Genomic DNA, 25,757 nt, shown 5'->3' with positions numbered 1-25,757 from the left:
TTTATTTCCTAAATTCATCTTTTATTGGTCAATTGTTTTTGTTTACTTCAAATTATTAGGTTTACTCTTATTAAATTATAAAGCAAACAAACCCATCTTAAACAGATCAATATCCCAAAATTACAAGAATTACTTACTTACCATATCAGTGATCCACAGCCCCTGAAAACGGGCTCATGTCGAGACGCAGATATGGGAAATTCAAAGTAAAAATGTTAAAAAGTTTTAGCGAGTCCCCGAAAATGGACAGAGCGAAGTTTTGAAATCTTCACCTGAAAGCCGCAAGAACAGTTTGCACTCGACAATGGATGACTTCAGTTAAACGTAAGACAACTACCAAACCCTCCGAAAATGGGCGAACGCACAGTTGGCACTAAGGTGACTTTGCTTCCGAGGCTTTTTTATTGGCAGATTGGAAAGTCATTAAAACAATCCAGTTCACGATTCGAGCAAATGTCCCGAAATTGACAATTCAAGCCTCCGAAAATAGGCCAGTATACAGCTCCTGCAGTTGAGATTGTGTTAGTAAGATTTAAAACTAGAGACGCTCGTATTTTTACTCAATTCTTGAGACAGATATTTACACAGGGCGCCGCGAAAAATATATCATATAAATTTGTGTACCCCAAAAATAAAGAAAAGAACACAGAGACAATCGGGTTTGGCATTCTATTTTCTATTACCATATTACATCAACAAATTAACTTAGATTTTTTAAAATTACTCCAAAGAACCCAGCAGGAGAGGACGCGAACCCTAGACGAAAAATTTTGCGTCCACTAAACTCCGAATATTCCGTGTCAATAATATCGACATCCCGATTATTTGAACACCCATAGTGTCCCAGTCGGTGCTTTAGTTTTTATATCAACTTGCTAACAACTTACAGTCGCTCACAGTGCCTTTGTCTTCCGAACTGAAAATCCGAACAATTTCCGAAAGGCCGAACGAAAAGCCGATGTGAAATTCGAACCGAAAGTGAAGCCGAACTCCGGAAGCAACAGGATCACAATTTTTATCAATACATGCAAAATCTTTTCTCAAAGGCTAATTCACAATTCTAATTAGCTGTCATAGCTGAATTGCTTAAATCGAATCTCCTATAACAACGTGAAAATCTAGTTGAACCTTCGAGCCAAACTTTTTTTTAATGCTAAACAGTCTTACTCGATCACCGTGTTAGAGATCCTTCGATCAAGTAAAACTGAAAATGTAATTGGCCGCAGTCGAAGCAAGTATGGGGGAAGGCGTGCGCTCAAGTCGATGAGCTGCTGATAAATACCGAAAGACCTGTTGATGAAGAGCCGAAGTATAAACGAAGCCGATATTGTGCAAGCCAAAGAAGCGACGAAGAAGAAACGATCCAAACCGAAAATATGCCGAACAGTGTTTGATTGAAAGAAAAAATCTAAAGAAAAAAATTTGGAGGGAGGACCTCGCCCAACCTCAAAGGGACCCGCTAACTAAGCTGGCTAAAGTTTTTACTTTAACTACTTTGAGCCGAATCATAAGTATGACAACTTCTAGTACAATTTGGATTTTATGGTTTGACCAGCGCACTATTTATCAACCCCCCTCTTCATCCCAACCCTCAAAGAATCTTACTAACCGGTCAGACATCAGCGTCTTCCGACTGATCTATTTCCAGCCTCCACGTATGGAGAGAGGAAGAGAAGAGAAAACCCAGTGGAGCGTTGCCCTTTTTCTTCACCATGCTTTCACGTCCATATACGAGTTACACTGGTAACGAGAGTCAGCACTTGTCTTGTGATGATGGACTGGACCACTTGGAAAAGAATGCTGCGGTCTGGACTGGGCCGTACTGGACTGCATGGAACTGGACGCTGAGCTTTGGACTAAATGCACAATGAACTGAACTCCGCTGAAATGAAGTGAACTGGACTAACTGGACTGAGCAGTGTTTGGACTGGAGTGTGTCGTATTAGCCTAAATGAGAAAGATATTGTAGATATTTAAGTGAAATTAATAATACGGCAAAACATCATGGCCCATTGTGGAAGGGAAAACATTGCAAAATAATCATATTCTGAGTTCGCAACCATCACACATGTCAGAAGAACTGAATAGGGATTTTCTATCCACCACTTTTTACTGAAACATTGCAAAACTTGATTGGTCAACACGCAATAAATTTAGATCATTTTTCCAGAGTTACCCGCGGGAGTAACAAGATTGGAAAAAACTGTTTAATTCGAGTCACTCCTAAACCCTTCACAGCTTTACACCAGCGTTTTTATTCTCAGTACTGGTCTCTATACATTTCTAAGGATAATGTGTTCGACTGTCATGAGCTTCGTTTGTTGGTGATTAGTTCCTTTATTCTTGTGTGTGACCTTAATTTGTGATTAGGGGTGATATTGTAACGAGAAATAAAATGATAGTAATTCCTAGGTTTTTAAGATTACTAAAAAAGTGACTAGTGTCTGAGAACGAAACCCCCTTCAAATTGCCAAATATCAGTTTCATCTGGAGTCATGCCGAGTAAACATCGAGGCTTATTTTAATTTTCCTTGCGAAATTTGGAGAATCTTATTGTAGAATTATATTAAAACATTTGCAGAGTATCGCTTCATTTCAAGCTCAGCGAGCAAGCAAACAAACAGACAAATGAAATCTTATGCAAATAGTGGCGATAACAGCCAATCGTGTAAACAAGATTTGAATTCATAAAAAACAACTGCGATAATAAAAGGGCTTTTTGTCTTTAATGCCCGAAAATCAAAACTTGTTTTGGAAAAGAGGCTTTTCGTCTAAATTATCAGAAGATTTACAAACTTTTGAGTAAAAAGCGTATTACTGAAATTTTATTCAGATGATGTTTCGATTAAAAAGAAAAAACGACAAGTGTGAGCCTAATTTTTCACTTTTCTTAACGAGCGGTTAACTCTTGAACGCTAAGAAGTGATGAACATGTAACTTCTCCCTATATCATTTATACATTATCCAGCAAACAGGTAATGAGAATATTCAAATTTATCTCGTAGATGTTGTTATCTTGATCTGGTATCAAATTCCTGTAACTAATTGGAAAGAAATGTTAAGCAGCCAAAGAGGAATTTAAGGGTTGAGACGAAGGGAATTCTTAAAGTCTGCTCAGGAAGGCAATTGAAATATTTCCTTAATTCACTCGTTATCTGTATATTACGCACAATGTTCGAAACTAATGCCTCTATGAACAAGCTTTAGATATACTCACTATAAAAATTAATATTTGACACCGAGTTTCGCTTCAAACTCGCAACCAGTTAAAATTTAAGAGCACGAACCACGCTTTCGCCACATTGTTAACGCGGAATCTTAGCAAAGAAGATGAAAGATTAGAAATGGTCCTCCGCGCGACAACAGTTTCAAAGAAGAATTTCAACGAAGCCGATTTTGCAAAAGAAAAATACGTAATAGAATTTCTACCGCTAAGTAATTGACAGCTTCTGGGCAGAAATACGAGCGACTGAAAAGAATTAAAGGATTTAATAAAACGAAGCTTCGACCTAAAAACCCCTCTTGAGTTTGTAGATAAACAGTTTTACTTGCTTGTACAAGCGTCGATAAACACTTACTTGCTTCCGTCCGCTGCCAGAAATGATACGTGATGTTAAGTTTGACAAAATGAGAAACGAAAGAGGGCTTTCAAAGGAGAAAACGCTGTGTCAGGGCTAAAACTGTGACAAGAAAGTCACTGAGGTAGAATTTCTCTAAGCTGTGATAATTTCAAAAAGTGCGCCGTTTAAAACTTATGCGTGCACGTGGGTTATTGCGCTCATCCCTGAGTGGCTCCTCTAACTGCACGGGTTTTTAGCGCGCACGATTTTTCCAATTAGCACCATTCATTAAAGGCACGTTTTGTTATGGTAAACGCAAACGGCAAATTAATATCTGGGTTATCCCATGTTTTCATCCACGATAAAATACAGAAGGGCCTCGCGATGAGTACAAAAAGAAACTGATAGGGATGTAACAAAATATCAATTTTTGTCGTAGTCGTTCGTCGTGGGTTATTGAGCTCTTCCCTGAATGGCTCGTCTAACTACACGGGTTTTTAGCGCGCACGATTTTTCTAATTAGCACTTTTCATTAGAGGCACATTTTGGTGTGGCAAAACGCAAACGGCAAATTAACATGTCGTGATCATGACCTGCTAATGGGAACACATCATGACTTAACATGAAGTATCGATTGAGCCATTGGACCCAGGCTTTACGCTGCCAATGATTCTCGAGCATGAGGATCGCTTTGCGAGAATTGCATCAGCTTAGGTGTTTCTTGATAATATCAACGTATCCAAGGTATTCTTCTTCTGATTCCTTTCCCAAAATGGTTCTGGATCTAGATCTTTACAGGGCTGACAAAGGAGGTAACCCGGAAAAAATTCGTGAAAATCAGAGCAAGCGATATAAGGACACCACCTTGGTAGATCAAGTAGTTGAAGCGGATGCAAAATGGAGGAAATGTATGTTATGACACCGTGTATTCATTATTCATGTCAGACTGCAATTTACGAACAGAAACTTTAAATTATAATTTTATTTTTAAATAGTACGATTCTCTGCTGATAACTGGAATAAACTCAAGAATGTATGCAGTAAGCAGATCGGCGAAAAGATGAAGGTAAATTAAACTTGAAGCAACATCCCCCTCTGCAATACAAATTCAGCTTTTTTTATCAGTATCTATGTACACGTGTAAGGTCCGTATTTTGTTTGTCTACGTGACAGTTTTGTTCTCTAACCACTTTAATACCTCACCTACTTAACTCAATGCACTTCTTCTTTGTAAAATTGTGGTTGCTTATAAATACAGAACCTCGAGCTTGAGGATCCTAGCCATACTTTTTCAGGCGGATGCAAAACAATTTTCTGACCATAAACTAACATCTAAATATGTTCTTCTCTGCAGCAAATAACAAACAACACCAAAGAGACTAAGACACTTCCTGTTGATATCGTTGTTGGGATGATTACACCATTCACCCTTTTGTTACCAATTTACCTCCCTTAAGCAACATCGTATTTGTTACAGTAGACTTTCTTTTCTTGAGTACAACCTTGAACAAAGGAGAGGGAGTTGCAAAACAGAACAATTTTATGTGATCAAGAGAAAATAATGTTTTCACTTCCATGATATTGTCTTGCATACCATTTTTAATGCTTATTAACGAAATAGAGAGAGAGCAATACTCCAATGTCCCTGTTTTGCACTTTTCCTAGAGTGTATATTCAATCAGGTAATTTAGTGTTAACAACTGGGTTGAAAACGTAAATTAGCCACCGTAAAGAGTAAAAAAGCTGACATTTCGAGCGTTAGCCCTTTGTCAATCGCTCTGACGAAGGGCTAACGCTCAAAACGTCAGCTTTTTTACTCTTTACGGTGGCTAATTTACATTTTCAACCCAGTTGTTAACATTAAATTACCTGCTATACTCTCCCACCGACGCAGCACCACAGTTTCTTTAGAAATTTACCCCTTTATTCATTTGTATATTCATTCACTTTTTTTGGATAGGGATCTTAAAGTTTTTAATTTTGTAAAAAGTTATTAAAAATAATTTCTCCACCTTAAGCTAAATTAATGTTTCTGATATGTGATGATGAAAATGATGATAATGATGATTGTTTTCAGCGAAAAGAACCTGTTGGTGACTGTGATGCACTACCTCAAAGTATAGTGGATGCATTGGAAGTAATTACTCCAGACATGTTAGAGGTAAACTTTCATTTTTAGGTCTTCACTTTAGGTAAAGATAATTTCCTAAGTCTTGGTGTGATCCCTGACTAAAAATGTTCAGAAAGGTTCCTGAGAAATAAATTCATATCATCTTTGAAGGTAATGATAACTCTAAGGGTCTTACTTTCTCCATGATCTTTGGAAACATGCTGGTGTAAATAGTCAGCCTATCATAGGCTAAGGTTCATTTTTACCCAAGTATGGAATGGAAGGTGTGGTGGATTTTTTTTGCTTCGTACAGTAGAAGCCAACAATTCCTAGTTCATTCAAATCCCCTGCTGACCTAAACAAAATCTGAATTTCCTTCAAGTTGACCCGATTTTCCAGTCATTTGTATCAGCTGACTTGACCTCAGTTAACTCGAACACCCTGTTAACTCAAACCAATTTTACTTTCTGCTCGCCCAAATTTATCCTGATAACTCAAATATTAAGCAAAAAGGTTGGTTGATAAATGTCAATGTGTTACAATATAGTTGATTGACACATCTCAATCCTAATACATTTAGGTAAACTTCCCAAACTGAACATTCATATAAAAAAGCTCTCATATAACTAACTAGATACATGAAAATGACTGTTGATTGTGCAAGAATGATAAAAACATGATTCCTGGATTAATCCCAGGATTAACAGGATAATTAAAATACAATACCAATCAACTCTGGCAACTCTAACTTCTGCTTACTCAACCTAATTTTCATTTCTAGAAGGATTTCGAGTTGGTAAGATTCATACTAATTTTTATTATGTCTGCTTAGGAAGCCACATGAGAAAGCTTAACATTAATAATTGAAAATTTCACCATCAATTTTGTTTTCTTCAACAGGACTTAACAGTTACCCAAATCAAGGGTGTACGAACACTCATTGATGAAAATATGGCCAAATGCAATGAAGAAGTTGGGAAGGTGGAACAACTAAGGAATGAGAAGTTATTCGAAGTTGGCAATCTTTTGCATGAGTCAGTTCCTATTAGTAACGATGAGGTATGTAAATTTAATATTTTCAATGTTTGGACATTGATCTGCTTTGGATTTTTGGTGCTGAGCTGGAAACCAGAGTGTATTAGTGAGAATGTCTGTCAAGAATGTAGACATCAGATAGTTTGGTGGCTATGTACAGAGCAAAGTTGACAAACATTTTCTTAGCAGGGAGACTACAGACATTAGGCAGTGAACAGGGTGTTGAATTTTCTTTATCTCCAATACTTCTATTGTATAGTTAAAACATTGCTTTCAAGTGACTTGACAGAAGACAGTACCTTGGAGAAGCTACATTGCCTTTTGTTTGACTCTTTTGATTCCAGTGGATACTAAACTGAATAAATGAAAAGAGAAAAAGAGGACTTAGGTTCTGAAAGTCCCCCGACATTGCAGGATTGTTACCTCCCTGACTTTGAAAGTCAAAATTTAATGCATGTATTTTGTCTTGGGTTGATTACATTTTGATATTAAAGGGCAGAAAAATGTTCATACACTCAACAATTGTTGCTAAAGTAAATGAAGCTTGAAAGAGCACAGGGAAAATCATTGAGCATAAGTTAGCTATGATATGTTGGCTTTTTGACTTAAAAAAGGCTGAAAGGATTCTGTATGTTTTTATTTGTTTTGCTGTTTGACAGCAATACTTCTCTGTCAATAACTTCACTAAGAACTTTCTTTTTCTTGAAAATGTTTTACTCTATTTTGATATTTAGTTATTTTTTGTTTGTTTCAGGATGACAACAAGGTTGAAAGAACTTGGGGTGACAGTTCTATCAGGAAGAAATACTCTCATGTGGATCTGGCTTATATGGTAGATGGAGTTGACACTGAGAGAGGTGCATCTGTGGCAGGCAGCAGAGGCTATTTTCTCAAGGTTGACATTATCCCCCATAAGGATAAATTTTCCTTTAAAGTTAAACATTCCTTACATTGTTATAAGTGCACATCACTTTATCAAATATTTTTCTTATTGAATTCTGCAAAACATTAACTTTGTGACATGTTATAGAAATGTACTGAAAGTATGAGATAATAACAGGTTTTCACCACAGATATTAATTTTAAAGGAAGTCATTTTTTATACCTCTTTTGATGTAAATGTATATCCATTAAGCTGCACTCACATTCCACAGGATTACCAGTGTAAACTTGTGCAGTGTGCTACTGAATTTATCTCCCTTTCTCTCCCTTTAAAATTAAGAATTAATCTTATCCTTCTTCATTATATACAATGCATGAACAGTGTATTGTTGTTTTGTCTGTATGTTTAGCTCTGCTTAGAATGTATTTTATTTCCAATAAGTATAATAGCATTTAGAATGTGTTTTCATCCTTACCTTTAAACATCCAAACTGAATCTATCTTTCAATGTTTTTCAGGGGCCTCTTGTATTCTTAGAGCAAGCTCTCATTCAGTTGGCAACGCGGATGTTGTACAAGAAAGGTTTTGTTCCTCTCTACACACCTTTTTTCATGAGGAAGGAAGCTATGCAAGAAGTTGCACAATTAAGTCAGTTTGATGAAGAGCTGTATAAGGTCTGTAATGCAATTTACTTTTTTAAGTACAATTTTTCCTAGAAAAACAATGTTGTTTGGAATGAACTTTGAATACTTCAAATGAATATTCATCCTGTCACCCAAGAGGACTAAGGAGGATTGTTGTTTGATCTCTCTTTATCTAAGATGACTTCTTAACTAATCATGTGGAGAGAAACAAACTTACACGTCCCAGTTTATAGTAATTTAATTTGCTGGGTATTAGGACCAAACCTTATAACACAATGTACTGTTGCACTTCTACAGTATTATGGTGAGTTTATCTATTTAAAGGTGTAGGGATAGCCTGCAATGCAGACTTAATTTTGGCCAGCTAGAGCTCAGTATTTTCTTAGCAACAATTATGGCAGCCATCCTTGATTTTAACAGCAGCAGAATGCTAGGGAGAGAAAGAAATTTGTACCAAGGGGGTGAGTGACAAGTAAAAATAAGGAGCAGGGTAGGGGTGGGAAAGTGAATATTATCTTTTCACCTATCCCTGCTCCTGCCCTCTCCCCCGACAGCTGCCTCTTTCTCCAAATAAAACATGGCTGGTTAAATAAACGATTGATTACTTTTTAGCATTAACTTGCCCTAATTAAACTGGGCTAGCCTAGGCTATTTTGCCCTAATAATACAAGGCTAGTTTAGGGACTGAGATTTTGTTTGTAGGTTATCGGTAAGGGTGCAGATGAAACAGGTTATGAAGAAAGATACCTTATTGCTACGAGTGAACAGCCAATTGCTGCATTTCATCGAGGTGAATGGATGGCTGCAAATGAACTTCCCAAGAAATATGCTGGATTCTCGTCATGCTTCAGACAAGAAGCAGGGGCTCATGGAAGGGACACTCGTGGCATCTTTAGGGTACATCAGTTTGAAAAGGTACATTTGATCCAGATAATAAATCATGATGATCTACAATTGAGGATTAAGAGTGTTCTTTTACTTAAAATCTTGTGAAACGCAAGTTTGGCTTTCAGCTTTAGGCCTTTAAAAACCACAATGTAAAAGTGTGAGGCAGAATAATTTTTGCAAGAGGATATGTATTACTAAAAACTTTGTGATTGAATTAAACGCTATATTTACTTCAAAGAACAGAACATTGTCAAGGCAACAGGTCCTCCTCTCTCATAGCAATGAGTTATTTCAGTTTGTTTTTTGATGTAATGTATTTTTTTGTTAGGTGGAGCAATTTGTTATCTGTTCTCCTCATGATGGTATTTCTTGGCAACTTTTTGATGAGATGATTGCAAGTGCTGAGGAATTTAATCAAGCTTTAGGAATTCCTTACAGAATTGTAAATATTGTTTCTGGTAGGTAACACTTGTAGTTTCTGTGTTTAATCAAGTTGTTCCCAATCTGATCGGTTAATTTTCACAACTGTAGGTGAACTCAACAATGCAGCCGCCATGAAGTACGATCTGGAAGCTTGGTTTCCAGGTAGCGGTGCTTTCCGTGAATTAGTTTCTTGCTCAAACTGCACGGATTACCAAGCAAGAAGATTGCAAGTTCGTTTTGGACAAACCAAGAAAATGGGAGCGCAGGTAAACAATCAGCATACGGTCAGAATTGTTGTGTGTGACTTTGAGTATTCCTGAACACTTCCAAGTGCTCAAATGCGCCGTTGATGGAACAGTTATGGACCCCAGATAACTTTCATACTTAAATTATTTTGAGAGATCCAATTAGACGAAAGAAATCTGCTTGCAAACAGGAATCCGTGCGAGTCTAGTTTTGCTGGCGGATTTGAACCGAGATGTATTTACCCATTACAGGATACGCGTTACTATTATGGTGGTAGTTGACATCAAAATAAAGTAACAAATTTTGCCCCCAAAACCCCTTTGACTTGACCTCACTGTAATTTTCAGACAAATTGGAACCACCTTACTATTTGTTTGGGGATTTACCTGGGTGGACCTTTCTACAAATATGAACATTCAAGGTTCCGTCAACGTGTATCCGATTTTGTTTGAGAGTGTTTTTTTCCTCCGTTAAAAAAAAAATACCCTCGCTCATATGTTGCGTTTTTGAATGATTTTTAATAATCCACAGGAAAACGCAACAGTGACTAGAATTCTCTCTTCACTCTTCTTGGATGACTATTTGGTAGACAAAGTTCTCGCTCCGCGCACTCGTACTTCCTGGTCAAACCCTAAATCGTCGAAGCCTTGCTTGTTGAAATCGAGTTCATTGTTTCGTGCCTCCTGTTATGAAGACGGGAAATGGACGAAACCTGATTATGTCACTGCGTCTTCTTGCATAATCGACTTACACATTTAACATAGCAAAACGCAACTTAAAACATGCAATGCATAATGCTTGTAAGAAGCTATACTAGGAGTGAAACAAACTCAATGCTTCTGTCTGCCTGGTGGACTTTTCTAGTGCGCGGCATAGACTGTATCTAACACTGTCTCGTAATCCTGTTCAGAAACCTTAGTGCAGTAAAATAGTGTTTTTAAAAATCTCCGCACCTGAGAACGTTTTTGAAAAAAGATGCCTTTGCAGTGACCGTTTTCCCTAGATACGAGTGAACAAAAGGCCAAACCGGAGGAAAAATTCTCCGTTTTCAAACAAGAACATGTGCGTGTGAACGGGGCCAGAGTGAACAAGTTAATTGTGGTTGTTTTTTCCCCTCTGTTTTACGGGTCAAACCCAGTCTCCATAGGAGCTACTCGGCGGGAGGGTTTTAGGGCTACAGAGTTATCCTTTTGTAGCAATTACAAAATGGTTTACAAGCCTTATATGTAGACTATTTTTTTTCTCTAGACGGAATACGTTCATATGCTCAACGCTACGATGTGCGCTGTGTCGAGAACCATTTGTGCGCTATTAGAGAATTATCAAACAGAAGAAGGAATCGCCCTCCCCCCTGTTCTGAAGCCTTTACTTCCCGAAGGCTTGGATTTTATTAAATTCGTCAAACCAGCTCCAATTGACGAGAAACCAGAGGCGAAGAAACAGAAGAAAAAGACGAAAAATAAAGCCGGCAGCCAGAGTGAGGGATGTTTAGAGGCTAAAATGGAAAACATGGGCGTTGCCAAAGAGTGAACACTGAATTCTCAAGAAATCAATTGGCTTTGCCTAGTGAATGGCCTTGTTGCACGATGGCAATTGGCTTAATATCTAACTAAGTAGTTTGTGTAGGTGGCACAAGCAAAAATTTATGTTCCCCCCTTAACTCTGCTTCTTTAAACAAACCTTTCAACTTGACTTCAATGTAAGAGTAACGATGTTACACTCACTTCATGAGATAGTGGTTCTCTGCGGTCATCACAATTTTTTCCACCAGTAAATTCACACAAGAAAACAAACAAGCGACAGCCAGTAGGTAAGTCTGTGGACACTTTACCAATCACAGCCGTGATAGTTGCGATAACTTTTTTAACAGTTGACATCAAGCGTCTTCTTCCGTCAGCTGAGTGTAAGATCCTCACTCTCTATAGAATGAGTAAACGTAAAAATATTGTTACTTAAATTACGGCATTATAAGCGAAAGGTACGGTTAACTAGACTGCAGAAAAAAAGTTGATTGTAAGCTGTATTTTGTTTGTGTTTAGTTAAATTAATTAAACATCCGGTGGAAAAGCGGGACATCGTGTTCACCCGTTTAATACGTGCAAGATGTTAGGTTTGTTTTTCTAACTGAGACCATTAGTCAGATATTAGGAAACCCAACCAAAAAATTCCTCCAAAGGTTTACAACAATGTAAGCCCAAACTTCGAGTAGGTATGCCCTCGCTAAACTCGAAGACAGCTAAGCTCAGACAATCGTGGCGATTTGTAAAGTCACATTTGTGTTTGAAGTCTATTTTTCTTTCATCTCGAAAAATGGTATTTAAAGCAACGGTGCCAATTATAACTTGTGAAAAGATTTCATTTATGTTACGATTTGCGCGTTAAACTTGAAAATCGATCGAGAGAACTTGAGTGTAGGTCTGAGGAGTGTTCGGTCTTAGATTGCTTCTTTTTTACTAACTTACTTATAATTGCTTACTTACGTACCTGCGAACTTAATAACGTGATTAATATTGGCATTTTAAAAGCCACTGACCACAAAAATGATCACCAATCGAAGGTGGCTACAACAATTACGTTATACTTGTTGGGAGGCTTGGCTGCCACTGTTTTGAAACGGGTCGAATGTTCCTTCTCCCAGTAACTTTGAAAGTTGAAATCTATTGGCGTCAAAGTATAAAATATATTGTCACCGAAGAGAACTTTGCATTGCAACCACTGTGCTGACAAATCTGAGCGAGCAGTGCAAATAGCGAAATGATTATCAGTTGCATTAAGACCAAGAATGATAAATGTCAATTCCCTAACAAATGCTATTCTAGATTTAATTGGAAAAATCATTTGAGGTAACTCTGAGGATCGTTTCTGATCCCAGAATCATTCTTAAAACTGCACGTTATAAGTCGAGTGCCCCTTTTCTTGCCAAGTGCTTTTTTAAATGGTAAGCGCTCCTATCAGTTGATGCACATGCCGCTCAGAAGGCGAACTTCACAACTTGTCTCGGTGTACGCGTGGAGACACTCTCTCAGTTGTTTAGTTATTGACGAAATTGTGTTCATACGGCACAATCGGTCCTCGTTGATCGAACATCAGTTATTCGCCACTATTAATTTATTTCATTCACCTCTCCTATTTTGTTTCATTATTCATACTTCTAGGTTCAGTTTGCTGTTTGCTACTACGGTATGCTCAAGCGATTAAAGGGGGTAAATTTCTAAGGAAACTGTGGCGCTGCGTCGGTGGGAGAGTATCACAGGGTAATTAAGTATTATCAACTGAGTTAATAGCGTAAATTGTCCACCGTAAAGAGTTTTATAGCTGACGTTTCGAGCGTTAGCCCTTCATCAGAGCGAATGGTGTTGAGAAAGCACGTCGACTTACGGAATGTCTAGGTGCGGATATATAGTTAACTAGAAAACCTAAAAAAATTTTTGGAATCACTTGGCATTTAATGAACCATGTGGTAGTCTAAGGAAGTTTCATAGAACCTTTGGTAATATTCTTTGAAAATTCTGACTTCCGGCGTTAAGGCCATTTACTCGTGACGGAGCCCGACCGCAGGGCATTCATTCATTGCATCCTTAATATGGTCCAATCTAATCAGAAATAGTTAAAAATTTCACGTTACTTTTAGTTTGAAATGAAAGAGAAAATTCTAATGAAATGAAGGAGAAAATTCTAATCTTAACTCGATTTTTTCCATTTCTTGGGTTCGTTACACGTTGTTTGGTCGCACCACTTTCCGGAACCCATGTCCGACATAATTTCACGTGTGATGACTCGTGTCGGCAGTACTAGACTTCATTACGCAAGAAAGATGCTAGCCAATGGTGGCCAGCATTCTATTGAACATAGCCATAGGCCAATCACAACAGACGTTTGATCAACATTCAATAGTGTCACGTTTGTCTGCACGTTGTTTAGGGGAGGTGTAATAGTCTCGATGGTGGTCTGAATTTTCCGTTTTTCTCCTTACATTGTCTAGTTTGTGTGGTAGCTGTCGATGTCATGTAGGTGCCGTCGTCACAGAAGTATTTCCAAAACGAAAGCATCGCAGTTTCATCTTCATTGCTCGTCGAAAATCGTAAGCAATGACTTCGAATATAAACTCTCTTCATTGGTTTAGAAAGGGACTCAGGTTGCACGATAATCCGTCCCTGCGTCAGGCAATAGAGGGTAGTTCCACTTTCAGAGCAGTATTTTTCCTCGATGTGGACTCCTTGGATGAGATCAACCTATCGAAAAACAAGTGGCGATTCCTTTTAGAATGCTTACACGACCTCGATAAAAGTCTGAGAAGACTGAACTCGCGTCTCTTTATCGTTCGAGGTCAGCCGATCGATGTCTTTCCGAAGCTAATTAGACAGTGGAATATTACTAGAGTAACGTATGAATATGACAGTGAACCATTCCCACGGAGAAGGGACGATTCGATAAAGCGCTTATTGGAATCAGAAGGAGTTGAAGTGTTGACGTCAGTCTCTCATACGCTGTACGACATTGACGAGTAAGTGTTCATTTAATTTGTTTATTTCATTTTAATGCGATCTTAACCTTGAGGCTCTTCGGTAGCGTTATATTTCTTTTCTTCTGGGTGGAAGACAAGGTACTATGACCAGTCATGTGTCACACGCGCTTGAGTCGTTTGAACCTTGTTACATAAGAGTCAAGGTTTGTGGACCTTAGCTTTAGTTATGCAATTATTACTCAAACATTCAAGACGAAGAGAAATGCCACAAAGCCAAAATATATAGTTAGTTAGAAATTACAAGGAACATTACGTAGTTTATTAATCCTTGGGATGCTACTGAACAAGTTTCTTTTTGCAAAGAAGCACCTAGTCGAAGGGCTGATCAGAGGTACTTCTGGTGGGGTAAAGGGCTGATCAGAGGCACAGGTGGTGGGGTCAGGGGCTGATTAAAGGTACAGGTAGGGGAGAGAGTTAGTGCCCCATAGGTGGGATGGTATTTGTATGCGCAACAGTTCTCTTTCACAGGAGGATGCTGATGACAACCTGTTCTGGTCCTCAAGGGGAGCTCAAGTTATATCAACAGAAATTAACTATGGGATTGACCCCCTCCCCTTCTGCCCCCGCTTCTCCCACTATACATCCTCCCTGCTTAAGAAGTAAGAGACTAGCTAGTATGAAATGGTTCTCACATTTCACATTATGTATGATAGTTGAATACTAAATTGTTTAGAAGGCCACAAATTGAAGTGTAAATGAAGTCTTGCATGTCTAGGAGCAGCAATCAGCAGGATGTTTGCATGTGGTAGAATTTAACATCATCATATGGGCCTGTACAAAACAGGGACAGGCTGTGACTCTTGTGCAATGAATAGGAAATGTGCTTAGTGTTAAGTTGTGTGAAATTTGAATACCAGTTGTTAGGAGAAGGGTTGCATTATAGGGCAGAAAGATTGATGAGTGTTCATGTCTTTATAGAGCTTAATTGTAAGCCACTTCTGCTTTCCCCTGCATGAAATGTATCACATTTCTATTCTTCATTATAGAGTCATCAAGTCAAATCATGGGAATGTTCCAGTTACTTTCAAGCAGTTTGAATGCCTAGTAAGTAAGTTGAAAAGTCCAAGCAACTGTGTACCAGTTGTCGATGAGCAGTTGTTAAAAAACTGTAAGACACCAGTGGAGGATAATGACGAAAACAACTATGGTGTACCAGAATATGATGCCCTTGATTTTGTTGAGGAAGAAGCTGAACCTGGACAGTTTGCAGGAGGAGAGACAGAAGCTTTGAGAAGACTTGCTGTTCTTGAAAAAGAGGTTGGTAAAGATTTATTTTGGCTGAATGTTTTCTTGAAGGAGATATTTGTTGTAGAAACTGTGCATTTCCTCTCACTGGCCTTTAAAGTTAATACTAAATTCTGACACTTGGCAGGCTTTAGGAATCCAGAGATTAACTTCTACTTAGGAAATTTTCCTTAAATTCCATTTAAAACTCTAGGAGAAATGCTGCCAATTTAAATCTAAGGTTAGCAACCTGTTCTTTTACCTGTGGGGTGACCAAGTTTCATTCCTCTTTTCAATCCCTTGCAAAGAAGCAGTCATGACTTTCACATCCATTTTTTGTCATGTGCATGTGACTACTACAATTTTGTTTGTTTGCATTGTGAACAGGTAGCAGAACCAAAATTGGGCAAACCACAGCAAGAGTCCAATTCTCCATTTCCCAAGTCCTCAAAGTTGAGTCCATACTTGAGATTTGGTTGTCTGTCAGTGAGACAACTTTTTCACAGAATGAACCAAGTCTACAGAGAGGTTTGTAATTGATTTTTTGGTAAAATTGTTTTGCAAAAGTTGTGGTGATCTTCAAATATCATTGATAAATGTTTTGTGATGTTTATAGACAATCAGTGAGCTCTGCAGCAATTACACCCATCTAGTGCTTATAACTACAAATCACTTGCTCTTGACATGTTGTTGCTTTTGAATTGTGGCCATATTTTAGTTTTCTCTTATGCTGAACATGTATCAACAGATGCAATTTGAGAGTCACTCTATCATTGGTAGAGACCTATGAAGGTCTATATAATACCCCATTCACACCAGCAAAACATGTTAAGTGAAACTAGGTATAATAAAAATCAGACCCAAAGAGCTGAAAAAGTGAATTTTTCATTAGTTGTTAGTAATCACAAACTATTATTTTCAATGTGCTACATTTGAAGTCAACAAAGATAGGTTTGTGCAGCTTCTATGAAGAAAACAACTCAATTGCATTTGACAGAACAGTTTTAAAACATGGTTAAGCTTTGGTGTGAATGGGGTAGATGATTATCAGGATGATGTGTTGTGTATTTGCAAGTTTTGAAGGATTCTTTTCTAATGGTCTTTAATTACGTTGCAGGCTAATGGAAAACCAGCCCCAATGTCAGTTCATCTACCATTATTGTGGCGAGAGTTTTATTTTGTTGTGGCCAGTAAGCATCCCAATTTTGACAAAATGAAGAACAATTCTCTTTGTTTACAGTTTCCTTGGGAGCAGCAAGCTTGCAAACTGGAAAAGTTCCAACAGGTGAATTACATCATGAGAAATCACTAGCAAGCATGTGTTTTACAAGGGTCATCAATCAGATGTTGTGGGACTCTCTGCGTTCCATTTTCATGTGGGGAAAACAGGACTATGTGAAAGATTGATGGTGTGAAAATGTGCAGAGATACAATTTTTTTGAAAAAGTTGTTTTTATATTGATGGTTATTTTTTTTATTGATAACCTCTCAAAAGATCTCATTCAATAATTTGATAACAAGATCTTTAATCTTTTTTATTCTCCAGGGCAAGACTGGATTTCCATGGATAGATGCAATGATGCGTCAAATGCTATTGGAGGGATGGATTCCTCACTTAGCCCGTCAAGCTGTGGGATGTTTTTTAACCAGAGGAGCGCTCTGGATATGCTGGGAAGAAGGATTTAAAGTATGTGTTAATGAAAATTACGCTGTTGACTCTAACAATGAGCTTTTGTAGGAACCAAATGACCTTCCCCTGGTTGGTTCCCACTCTTGGGTTTGAACTCTAGACTGAACATATATAAGAGGCACAAACTGAATATTTTGTCTTAGGAGCTATTCAATGTACAACATGGCATATGTCACATTCATTATGTTGAATTCCCCTTTTTCCCCCTAGATATTTGAGAAGTATATGCTTGATGCTGAGTGGAGTATAAATGCTGGTAGCTGGATGTGGTTGTCATGCAGTGCATTCTTTGCCAAACATCCTCAGTGGACATGCCCAGTTGGTTTAGGAAAACATTTGGATCCACAGGGCAACTATGTGAGGTACTGACTCCTGAACAGTTTGAAAAAAAGATTGACAAATGAATGTGAGTTAGTAGGTAATTGAAAACCACACCCAAAGGAAAGGGCCAAAAACTTACTTGGAACACAAGTCTCAGCCTCTCTTTGCCTTTCCACCCCCACCCCCCTGAAAACAATCTTGCATGCCAAGCATGCCAATTTTTTCATCCAGGGGGGGGGCAAGACATATTAGCAGCAGGTCATGCAGTAAGGCAGATAGGGGGTTATTTGAGGGGAACAAGGTTGATACCCTTCTTTTAAATGTAATCCAGTAATTGATGTTGAGGTTATTGTTTTTAAAGGAAATACATCCCAGAGTTAAAGGATTTCCCAGCAGAGTATATCTATGAACCGTGGGATGCACCACTTGAATTGCAGGTGGCGTGTAATTGTGTTATTGGTACTGATTATCCACAACCCATAGTCAACCATCAACAGGCAAGGAAAAGTTGTGTTGATAGGCTGAGAGGAGTGTATCAAAATCTTGTGACAAAGGGTGAGTTATCTTTGAAGCTGTGGAGGAGAATAAATCAATCAATATCACATGAAATAATCTGAAGCAATCCAGATATGTCTGATTTACTTTTCTTCTCTTTTTTGTAGTCTCATGTAATGTTGGACTTGGCCATAATGCTATGCACTGGTTCAGAAAGGATTTGAGGCTCCACGACAACCCCTCACTATGTGAAGCTCTAACAAATTGTAGAACATTTCATGCTGTGTATATTCTGGATCCTGTGAGTGCGAGAGCTGCAAAAGTTTCTGCCAACCGTTGGAAATTTCTCGTGGACTGTCTACGTGATCTGGACAAGAGTTTGCGAGAGTGTGGATCAAGACTTCATGTCATTCGTGGGCAGCCAACATATGTGTTACCTAAACTTTTCCAAGACTGGAATATTTCAAAACTGACATTTGAGTGTGAAATTGAGCCATTTGGACAACGGCGAGATGTGGCTGTGGCTGTCCTTGGTGAAGAACATGGAGTGGAAGTTATTTCTAAGCCTTCACATACCCTGTATGATCCTGAAAGAATAATTAAAAGTAATGAGGGTGAGGCACCCATGTTAATAAAAACATTTGAAAATGTTATCCGGCAAATGGGCCCTCCGGAGAAACCTGTCGATGCAGTGAACAAGGAAATGTTCAAAGGTTGCGTTTGCCCAGTCTCAAATGATCACAGCACAAAATTTGGTATCCCAAGCTTAGACGAACTTGGCTACAGTGGGTGCGAAGTCACCACAGGGGATTTGTGGGTTGGAGGAGAACAGGAGGCCATGAAAAGGTTAACTGAACTTGAAGAGAAGGTAAATAGTGAATTACCTATTATTTTCATAGTGTTTACTCTAATATGATTTGTGTTTGTCCCTTCTTAGTATTGCAGCATTTCTGTAGGAATTTATAACAACCAATCTGTTGCATGAGTCTTATTTGGGGTATTCCAGATGTGTATGAAATAGAAGTACTACATTTGAAGTGATCCTTGTAGTTTCTACTTTTTGAAATGAAAGTGTTCTTCTTCCTTTTGTAGTCATCACCAAACTGTAAGTGCTACAACACAGTCACATGTAGCCTAATCAGGCACTTGTAGAGCCTGAAGCATGTGCAAGCAGACTCATGGAACATGCTCATATCTTAGCGTCATTGACACTAGAGGTCATTGTTGAAGACTCTTGGAACACATATAATTATCTTGCTTCATCTGCTTAAACAGTAGAACAAGTATGTTGATTAGTCATCTTAACTTCACTGAACATGTTTGTGTCAGGTTCTGGAGGGCAATTTAAAGAAATCTGTGGAAGGGCTAGATGCACTAAGGCCATCCAGGACACAGCTGAGTCCTTACCTACGCTTTGGTTGTCTTTCTCCACGGCTCTTTCATTTGAGGCTTACCAAAGCCTACATGAAGGTAAGGTGAAATTGCCAAAGGTCAACCTGTTGCATGTTTATCTCATTGCCACTGGGATGGACAATTTTAAGTTTTTGAGTTATGGAGGTGTCCAAATTTTTTAGGATAGGGTACTTTTTAAAGTGGGACTGTAGGCTAACTCAATCTCTTAGGAATGCTTTTGTTTTAGCACATATCAAAAAATTGTTGTTCAAGTTGCCTATCTGCAAAATTTGAATACTAGAGAATGTGCCTTTTTGGAAATACCTGCAATAGAACTTTCTTTTCTAAGGTTGAATTTCATGGCAAAGTAAAGATAATATCCTGGTTTAATGGTGTTTGCAGCTCACACGGTTTTTCCTTTAGATGACACTTCTTGCATGTCTATTGTCAGAATAAAGTATTTTTTGGTGGACCTGGCTGAAAATCTTTTTTACAACAATCTTTGTGTATATCGTAAACCATTTTGAGTGATGTTGAATTGGCTTAGATTTAGAGAAGTATCTCTTCAAAATGGCTTTTCGGAGAAACCCCTTCAATTCATGTCCCCTAGTGAAAGTATCATTTCACACAGATTATTTTTGGAATCATATCACATGTGAAAATTTCAAGTCATTGCAACAAATCTGTCTTGAAATATTTTATTCACTAAATTATTGAAAATTCAGCACACTAGCCACTGGTAATACCTTAATGTGTTCATGCTATTGAGAAACTTAAATTGCTAAAATGTACATTTGTGATACTATGCTGATGCTCTCAGTTTCTTTCCTAATGAACAAACTGACTCTATTTTTGTTTTTTTGCCATTGTAATGCATGAGATTAAAGCAGTCGGGTCAATAGTATTTGTTGTTGGTAGCTCTTTTAAGGCTGAAAACATCGTGTATGTCTTAGGTGAAATGCCAGCCACCACCATTGTCACTCTACAGGCAGTTAGTTTGGAGGGAGTTTTTCTTTACACTTGCCAGTCGAAATCCTCAAATGGACAGGGCAGTGGACAATCCACTTTCTTTTAATATTCCTTGGGAGGAAAACCAAGATGCATTCGATGCATGGAAAAAGGTACAATAGATCCAGAATCTGAGTATTGTTTTTACTTTACTTGTGGTTAGGTGCTCTTTATTTTGAAACACTGCTTGCATCTTTTCTAGAAATGTTTAATATAGCAACTGTTCTTTTAGTAATGATGATGAATTAATGTTAACCCTTAAACTCCCAAGATCTCATTGGTGATTCTCCTTACTGTCTCCCATACAGTTCTTGTGATGTTAGTTTAGAGAACTTGGTATTGGATCAACTTACAATCCCCCTACTGATATTTTTCCTTATTCTCATCACTTGTCTGCTTGATGTTGTATTGATATTGAGAGAAATTATGTCTTGGTCACTCCTAGGAGTTAAAGGGTTATTGAGGGAACTTAACCTTTTGATTACAAGAAAGGAAATTTCTCCCTTCAATATCTATACAATATGTAGAAAGGTAACAAGAAGTAAGAAAAATATCAACAAGGAGATATTGATTGATTTAACATCAAATCCTTAGAACAAGAATCCCAAGCACTATATGGGAATGGTACAGAGATCTGATAATAAGATCATGGCATAAAAGGGTTAAGTTAAATCAAAGGGTAGGATACTTAGTGGTGATACTTAGTTGTTCTAGTTGCAGGATTTTTATGAGAGATTTTGCTGAAAGTTCATCACCTTTAAATGTGTGTGTTGGTCAGTGATGCCCCACATTTCCAGTCAAAGAAAGTGTGGCTCGTTTGGCTGATTTGATCAGATGCATTAGTCTTTGATGGAATTAAAACTATAATTGCATATTTGCTTTTGATCTTGGCACTATTTGACTAAAAATTAAGCTTACTTCTTTATGCTAGGGCCAGACAGGTTTCCCATGGATTGACGCTATCATGCGACAATTACATGCGGAAGGGTGGATCCACCATGTAGCTCGACAAGCTGTTGGATGTTTCCTGACGAGAGGATGTCTTTGGATTAGTTGGGAAGAAGGATTTAAGGTATAGCTGTGAACTTTATGTTATTGATCTTTTGTAGCCCTCAACAAAATTGTTGTTAAGTTGTATGTTTAAAAGTGAATGTTAATGTTGAATAGTATTTTGGCTTTCTTAAAACTATTTTATCACTGAATTGATATACATGTAGATATTGCTTTTACACTTATAAGGATACTGAGATATATGTTGAGAAGTGTTTATTTTGTACAATATCTTCTGTTGTCCAGTGGCAGCTAGTAAATGCCTTAATTTGTTATTCTTTGAAGTTGTTCTCTTGTTTGATAACTTATTACAATAATACACTCATGAATGGCTCATATTTTCCTATTTTCATGCCATCCATACAAAATGTTTGTTTTCTTTTGAAGTTGTTTGAACAGCTTCAGTTGGATTCGGAATGGAGCTTGAATGCTGGTAACTGGCTTTGGGTGTCATGTAGTGCATTCTTTCATGGACAAATTCCGTGGTATTGCCCTGTCAATGTTGGAAAGAAACTTGATCCCTCAGGAAATTTTATAAGGTAACTTCACTCGTACTTCATTTTGCATTTCATTCGATTGCCAAAATCTTTGACCTTAAAAAGCGTTGGCAAGATATGATGAGACCTAACGGCTTTATGGGTACACTTGTACGTAATAACATGATCATCAAAGTTGCACGTGATAAAGGATACCAGCCTTCTAAACTTTCCAAGACAAGAATTACCGTAAACAAAGATTTTCACGAATAATGATAAAAGAAAAGCACAGACTGTGTTATTGTGAAAACATTTCCCATGTAGCCACTGTGTGTCATCGTTCTTGAATCATGCTTTTCAGGTGTCGACGTTTTTGCAATCGAGTATGTAAAGGAAAGTTTGCCTGATGATTGCTTGATCTGTACTCTTTTGCTCTTCAATGTTGTTACAGATGAATAAGTAACATGTACTCTCCACTTCTCGTGCGAACTTCAAAACATTCACTGGAGAAAACATTTCATTATGAAAGCTTATTCAAATACTTAAAACGAAAAAACTGGTGACTGAGGTAATTCTAGGTAGAGAATTCGCTTGAGGCCCCAGAGAAAACACCTTATATTCTGCCACTAAAGTAGTTCAGGAAAAATTGGTTGAATCTTCCATCTTATCAATTTTGTCATAACATATGAGCGTAACAAGTCTGTAGTCCGTGCAATTCTGTTCAACATGCTAGCCTGATGAACATGTCCGTATCAAGCTGACAAAAATAGTTGACATTTGATCAATTTGAATTTGCTATCTTGACAGGCGATACGTCCCTGAACTCAAGACCATGCCGACAAAGTACATTCACGAGCCTTGGATGGCACCCTTGGCCGTGCAGAAAGCTAGTAACTGCATTATCGGCCAAGATTACCCAGACCGCCTCTGTGACCACATCGAGAGACGGAAAGTTTGTCTTGAACGACTGAAGGACGTGTGCCAACAGATTCAGGGCACTAACTCGTCATCACGTGATATTGCCGATGTCGTTGATTAAATGTTCAGTTATTGATTCCCAACAGAATAGATTTTCCTGATTATTAGTGTTGTTTTCTGTTTTTGTTTTGTTTTGTTTGGTTTATTTATTCGGTACGAAGAAATAGTGGCACTACTCGGCTTTAAAGAAAAAAAAATCTCCGATACTCTAGATGCAAAAGGGGTAGTTCTTTCTTATGGGACCAAGTATCGAGTACTTGATCTGCATTCAAATGTAAAATTAGTCAAAACTCTCGCAGTCAAAGGTTTTCCAAACTGTGAAACATTTGTGAAAATATAATATTCAATGACCACATCTGATATGTACAGCATCAAAGCATGTTACGTTGACCGACCCCATCCATATGAAGAGGTGTTTCACGTTGACTTGTAAATATTTAATTGGTGCAAAGGAAAGTTAATATTGTTCATGGACCTCAACACTCTTTTATAGGTTACTAACCAACCTAGCAGTTAGAGTCGACTTAAGCACGGCTCAATTGTTAAAATTTAAGATGAGCGACTCGTATGAAAAGTGACTGCTTCGTGCTCCAAACGTACTAGTTTTGTTTCATCGTATTTCACTTCGATGGAAGCTTTTTAACGATAACTGATGCAATTTTAACTTGAGCGCTTTGGTTGCCGGTGCCGGTTCATTATCCAGTTTTAATTTTATCAGGCTGTCAAATACTACGACTTATACAGTTTAAACATGTAGCCTGAATACTTGTATATAAAGTGGTTATTGTCACCCAGTGTTGTGTGTGGTGTTCGTTAAAATGGGAAAATTGATTCAAGACGCCCATGTCCCTGTTATAAACCCCGTTGAAAACAAGGTGAGGGGCTGCGACGACGAAGCGGAGACATAAGAGCCTCCGGAAAAACGGCGGAAACTGACTGACAGTGATCTAGCCATCTTCGAGATGCTTACCTGACATCTAGCTTTTGATGGATAGAGAGGTGGCCGGTCTCAGACGTCCAACTCGCAGGGCCGGTGAATTAGAGTAGCTTCTACGCTAGGCAAAACCAAACGGAATTGAACTAAACAAGTCCAAGCGAGATATCTCTACCCCCACATGTGGCGAGGCTTCGATGTAAACTAGTGGAAACCCAAAATGTCTGGAACAACCTCGGAGGATCTGCTCTCAGTCATTGAACTGAGAACTGATTAACTTGAGATATTGCAGGGCTTTCCCTCTATTTAAAACAACTGCTGATGCAATTTTTCCCGGTTCAACGCCAAGAAACTTGGCACATTAAAGTCATAATCGACAAAGAGACGGACAAGGCCACCCATCGAGAGGGTGAATCTACTTCTGGTATATTGGTAAAGGAGAAGAAAGATGGGACTTGTCGCTTGATGATAACCTTAAAAGTCCCCAATAATGGCGTTGGGAGAGACATTTCGAAATGAACACCGTCTGTAGTCAATATGGTGAACCCCAATTGTAACATGACTTCTGTCGATTGGCGTAATGTATACTAGTCAATTCCTTTAAGTAAAATTTCAAGGAACTTCGTGGGATTTCAGAGGAAGAGGCAGTTAAACCAGTACACTAATTTGCTAAATGAATTCCAAGATGTCTCGCGCAGTTTCAAACAATATTTAGAAACCAGTGACAACACAACCGCGGTCACTTATATGTAAGTTATGGTGATGATTCTGAACTCCAAGGAGATGACAAAAATCATTGCAAACAAAATGTCAGTGACACAGAAGACTTACTACATGCCTCAAACTCCATTTCTCACCTAGGCTGGTCATGTAACCCCCAGTAATCTTTATCTTAATCTTTAAGTAAAATTTCAAGGAACTTCTTGGGATTTCAGAGGAAGAGGCAGTTAAACCAGTACACTAATTTGCTAAATGAATTCCAAGATGTCTCGCACAGTTTCAAACAATATTTAGAAACCAGTGACAACACAGCCGCGGTCACTTATATGTAAGCTATGGTGATGATTCTGAACTCCAAGGAGATGACAAAAATCATTGCAAACAAAATGTCAGTGACACAGAAGACTTACTACATGCCTCAAACTCCATTTCTCACTTAGGCTGGTCATGTAACCCCCAGTAATCTTTATCTCGTATCTTGTTAGAATTCCAATTACATTTTAACTGAGAAGTAAGTCTCGGTTAATATCCTTATTCTACTTATTGAACAAGTAAGGGGGTCAAAGAATGCGTCGATACAAATAGCCTCTGAATCAGGCTTCCTCGGCAAAGGCTGGTAATAAGTTGCTGGCATACTGCAGTTGCAAACTAATCAATTTCTGGAGTACTCCTTAATTTAATTGTTGGCTTCAGTCGCCATTCTGAGCGGTATTTTGTTGACAACCTTTCCTTTCCGCATCCCTATTGAGTAGACCAGGTACAGTGTATGAGGGAGGCAGTAAGCCGGACAATGTCATAGTATTCCAAATTGCACAAACAACATCGTTTCAGGCAGGTGAATTTGTGTACCCTTTGAGTAAAAATAATACACACATCCCTTACATTATCCAAAAGAACATTCGAATGCAAATTTCACTGCAATCCTTCTTCAGTGGTTCACAGGCCTTGGGTAGCACTCCCCTTGCAAACTGCTCCCTATCATTTTTAAGCATCACATGTCAAAATTTTGTCTACTTGATCGCGTGTCTGTTGTCTGACTACGCCACGTGCCTAGAGTTTTCGATTGCTGATCAGCGCATGCACAAGCTACCTCATGTGAACCCCGTGGCATCCTGTTACTTGATAGAATTATAACTGATCAAACTTCAACTTAGAG

The 25,757-nt window shown here is 38.3% G+C and overlaps 2 protein-coding genes across 2 annotated transcripts; both read left to right on the top strand.

The window, feature by feature from the left end:
* Nucleotides 1–4,230: 4,230 nt before the first annotated feature.
* On the top strand, nt 4,231–11,861 carry LOC131776534 (serine--tRNA ligase, cytoplasmic-like). The gene is made up of 10 exons (XM_059092728.2): nt 4,231–4,468; nt 4,556–4,626; nt 5,638–5,721; nt 6,571–6,729; nt 7,460–7,600; nt 8,106–8,261; nt 8,934–9,146; nt 9,448–9,577; nt 9,651–9,808; nt 11,037–11,861. Exons 1-10 carry the CDS (start codon nt 4,240–4,242, stop codon nt 11,316–11,318), a joined length of 1,623 nt encoding a protein of 540 aa, XP_058948711.2. The 5' UTR covers nt 4,231–4,239; the 3' UTR covers nt 11,319–11,861.
* A 1,846-nt stretch (nt 11,862–13,707) lies between these two features.
* On the top strand, nt 13,708–23,742 carry LOC131776482 (uncharacterized). Its single transcript, XM_059092666.2, has 13 exons — nt 13,708–14,292; nt 15,300–15,570; nt 15,925–16,065; nt 16,655–16,822; nt 17,084–17,224; nt 17,438–17,589; nt 17,910–18,103; nt 18,211–18,911; nt 19,373–19,513; nt 20,389–20,556; nt 21,375–21,515; nt 21,881–22,032; nt 22,777–23,742. Exons 1-13 carry the CDS (start codon nt 13,877–13,879, stop codon nt 23,006–23,008), a joined length of 3,018 nt encoding a protein of 1,005 aa, XP_058948649.1. The 5' UTR covers nt 13,708–13,876; the 3' UTR covers nt 23,009–23,742.
* The last annotated feature ends 2,015 nt before the right edge of the window (nt 23,743–25,757 follow it).

Source organism: Pocillopora verrucosa, chromosome 14, assembly GCF_036669915.1.
Source record: "Pocillopora verrucosa isolate sample1 chromosome 14, ASM3666991v2, whole genome shotgun sequence".
NCBI lineage: Eukaryota > Metazoa > Cnidaria > Anthozoa > Scleractinia > Pocilloporidae > Pocillopora > Pocillopora verrucosa.
The sequence above is the reverse complement of the archived record's forward strand: the minus strand, read 5'-3'. Positions and strand labels throughout refer to the sequence as shown.

Excerpts from the sequence above, each read along its gene's own strand:
- LOC131776482 (XM_059092666.2), top strand. The coding sequence starts at position 13,877 with ATGACTTCGAATATAAACTCTCTTCATTGGTTTAGAAAGGGACTCAGG. Across the intron at positions 16,823-17,083 it reads AACTGGAAAAGTTCCAACAG|GGCAAGACTGGATTTCCATG; the intron begins GTGAATTACATC and ends TTTATTCTCCAG. Across the intron at positions 19,514-20,388 it reads TTACCAAAGCCTACATGAAG|GTGAAATGCCAGCCACCACC; the intron begins GTAAGGTGAAAT and ends TGTATGTCTTAG.
- LOC131776534 (XM_059092728.2), top strand. The coding sequence starts at position 4,240 with ATGAGGATCGCTTTGCGAGAATTGCATCAGCTTAGGTGTTTCTTGATA. Across the intron at positions 4,627-5,637 it reads AGATCGGCGAAAAGATGAAG|CGAAAAGAACCTGTTGGTGA; the intron begins GTAAATTAAACT and ends GATTGTTTTCAG. Across the intron at positions 9,147-9,447 it reads GGGTACATCAGTTTGAAAAG|GTGGAGCAATTTGTTATCTG; the intron begins GTACATTTGATC and ends TTTTTTTGTTAG.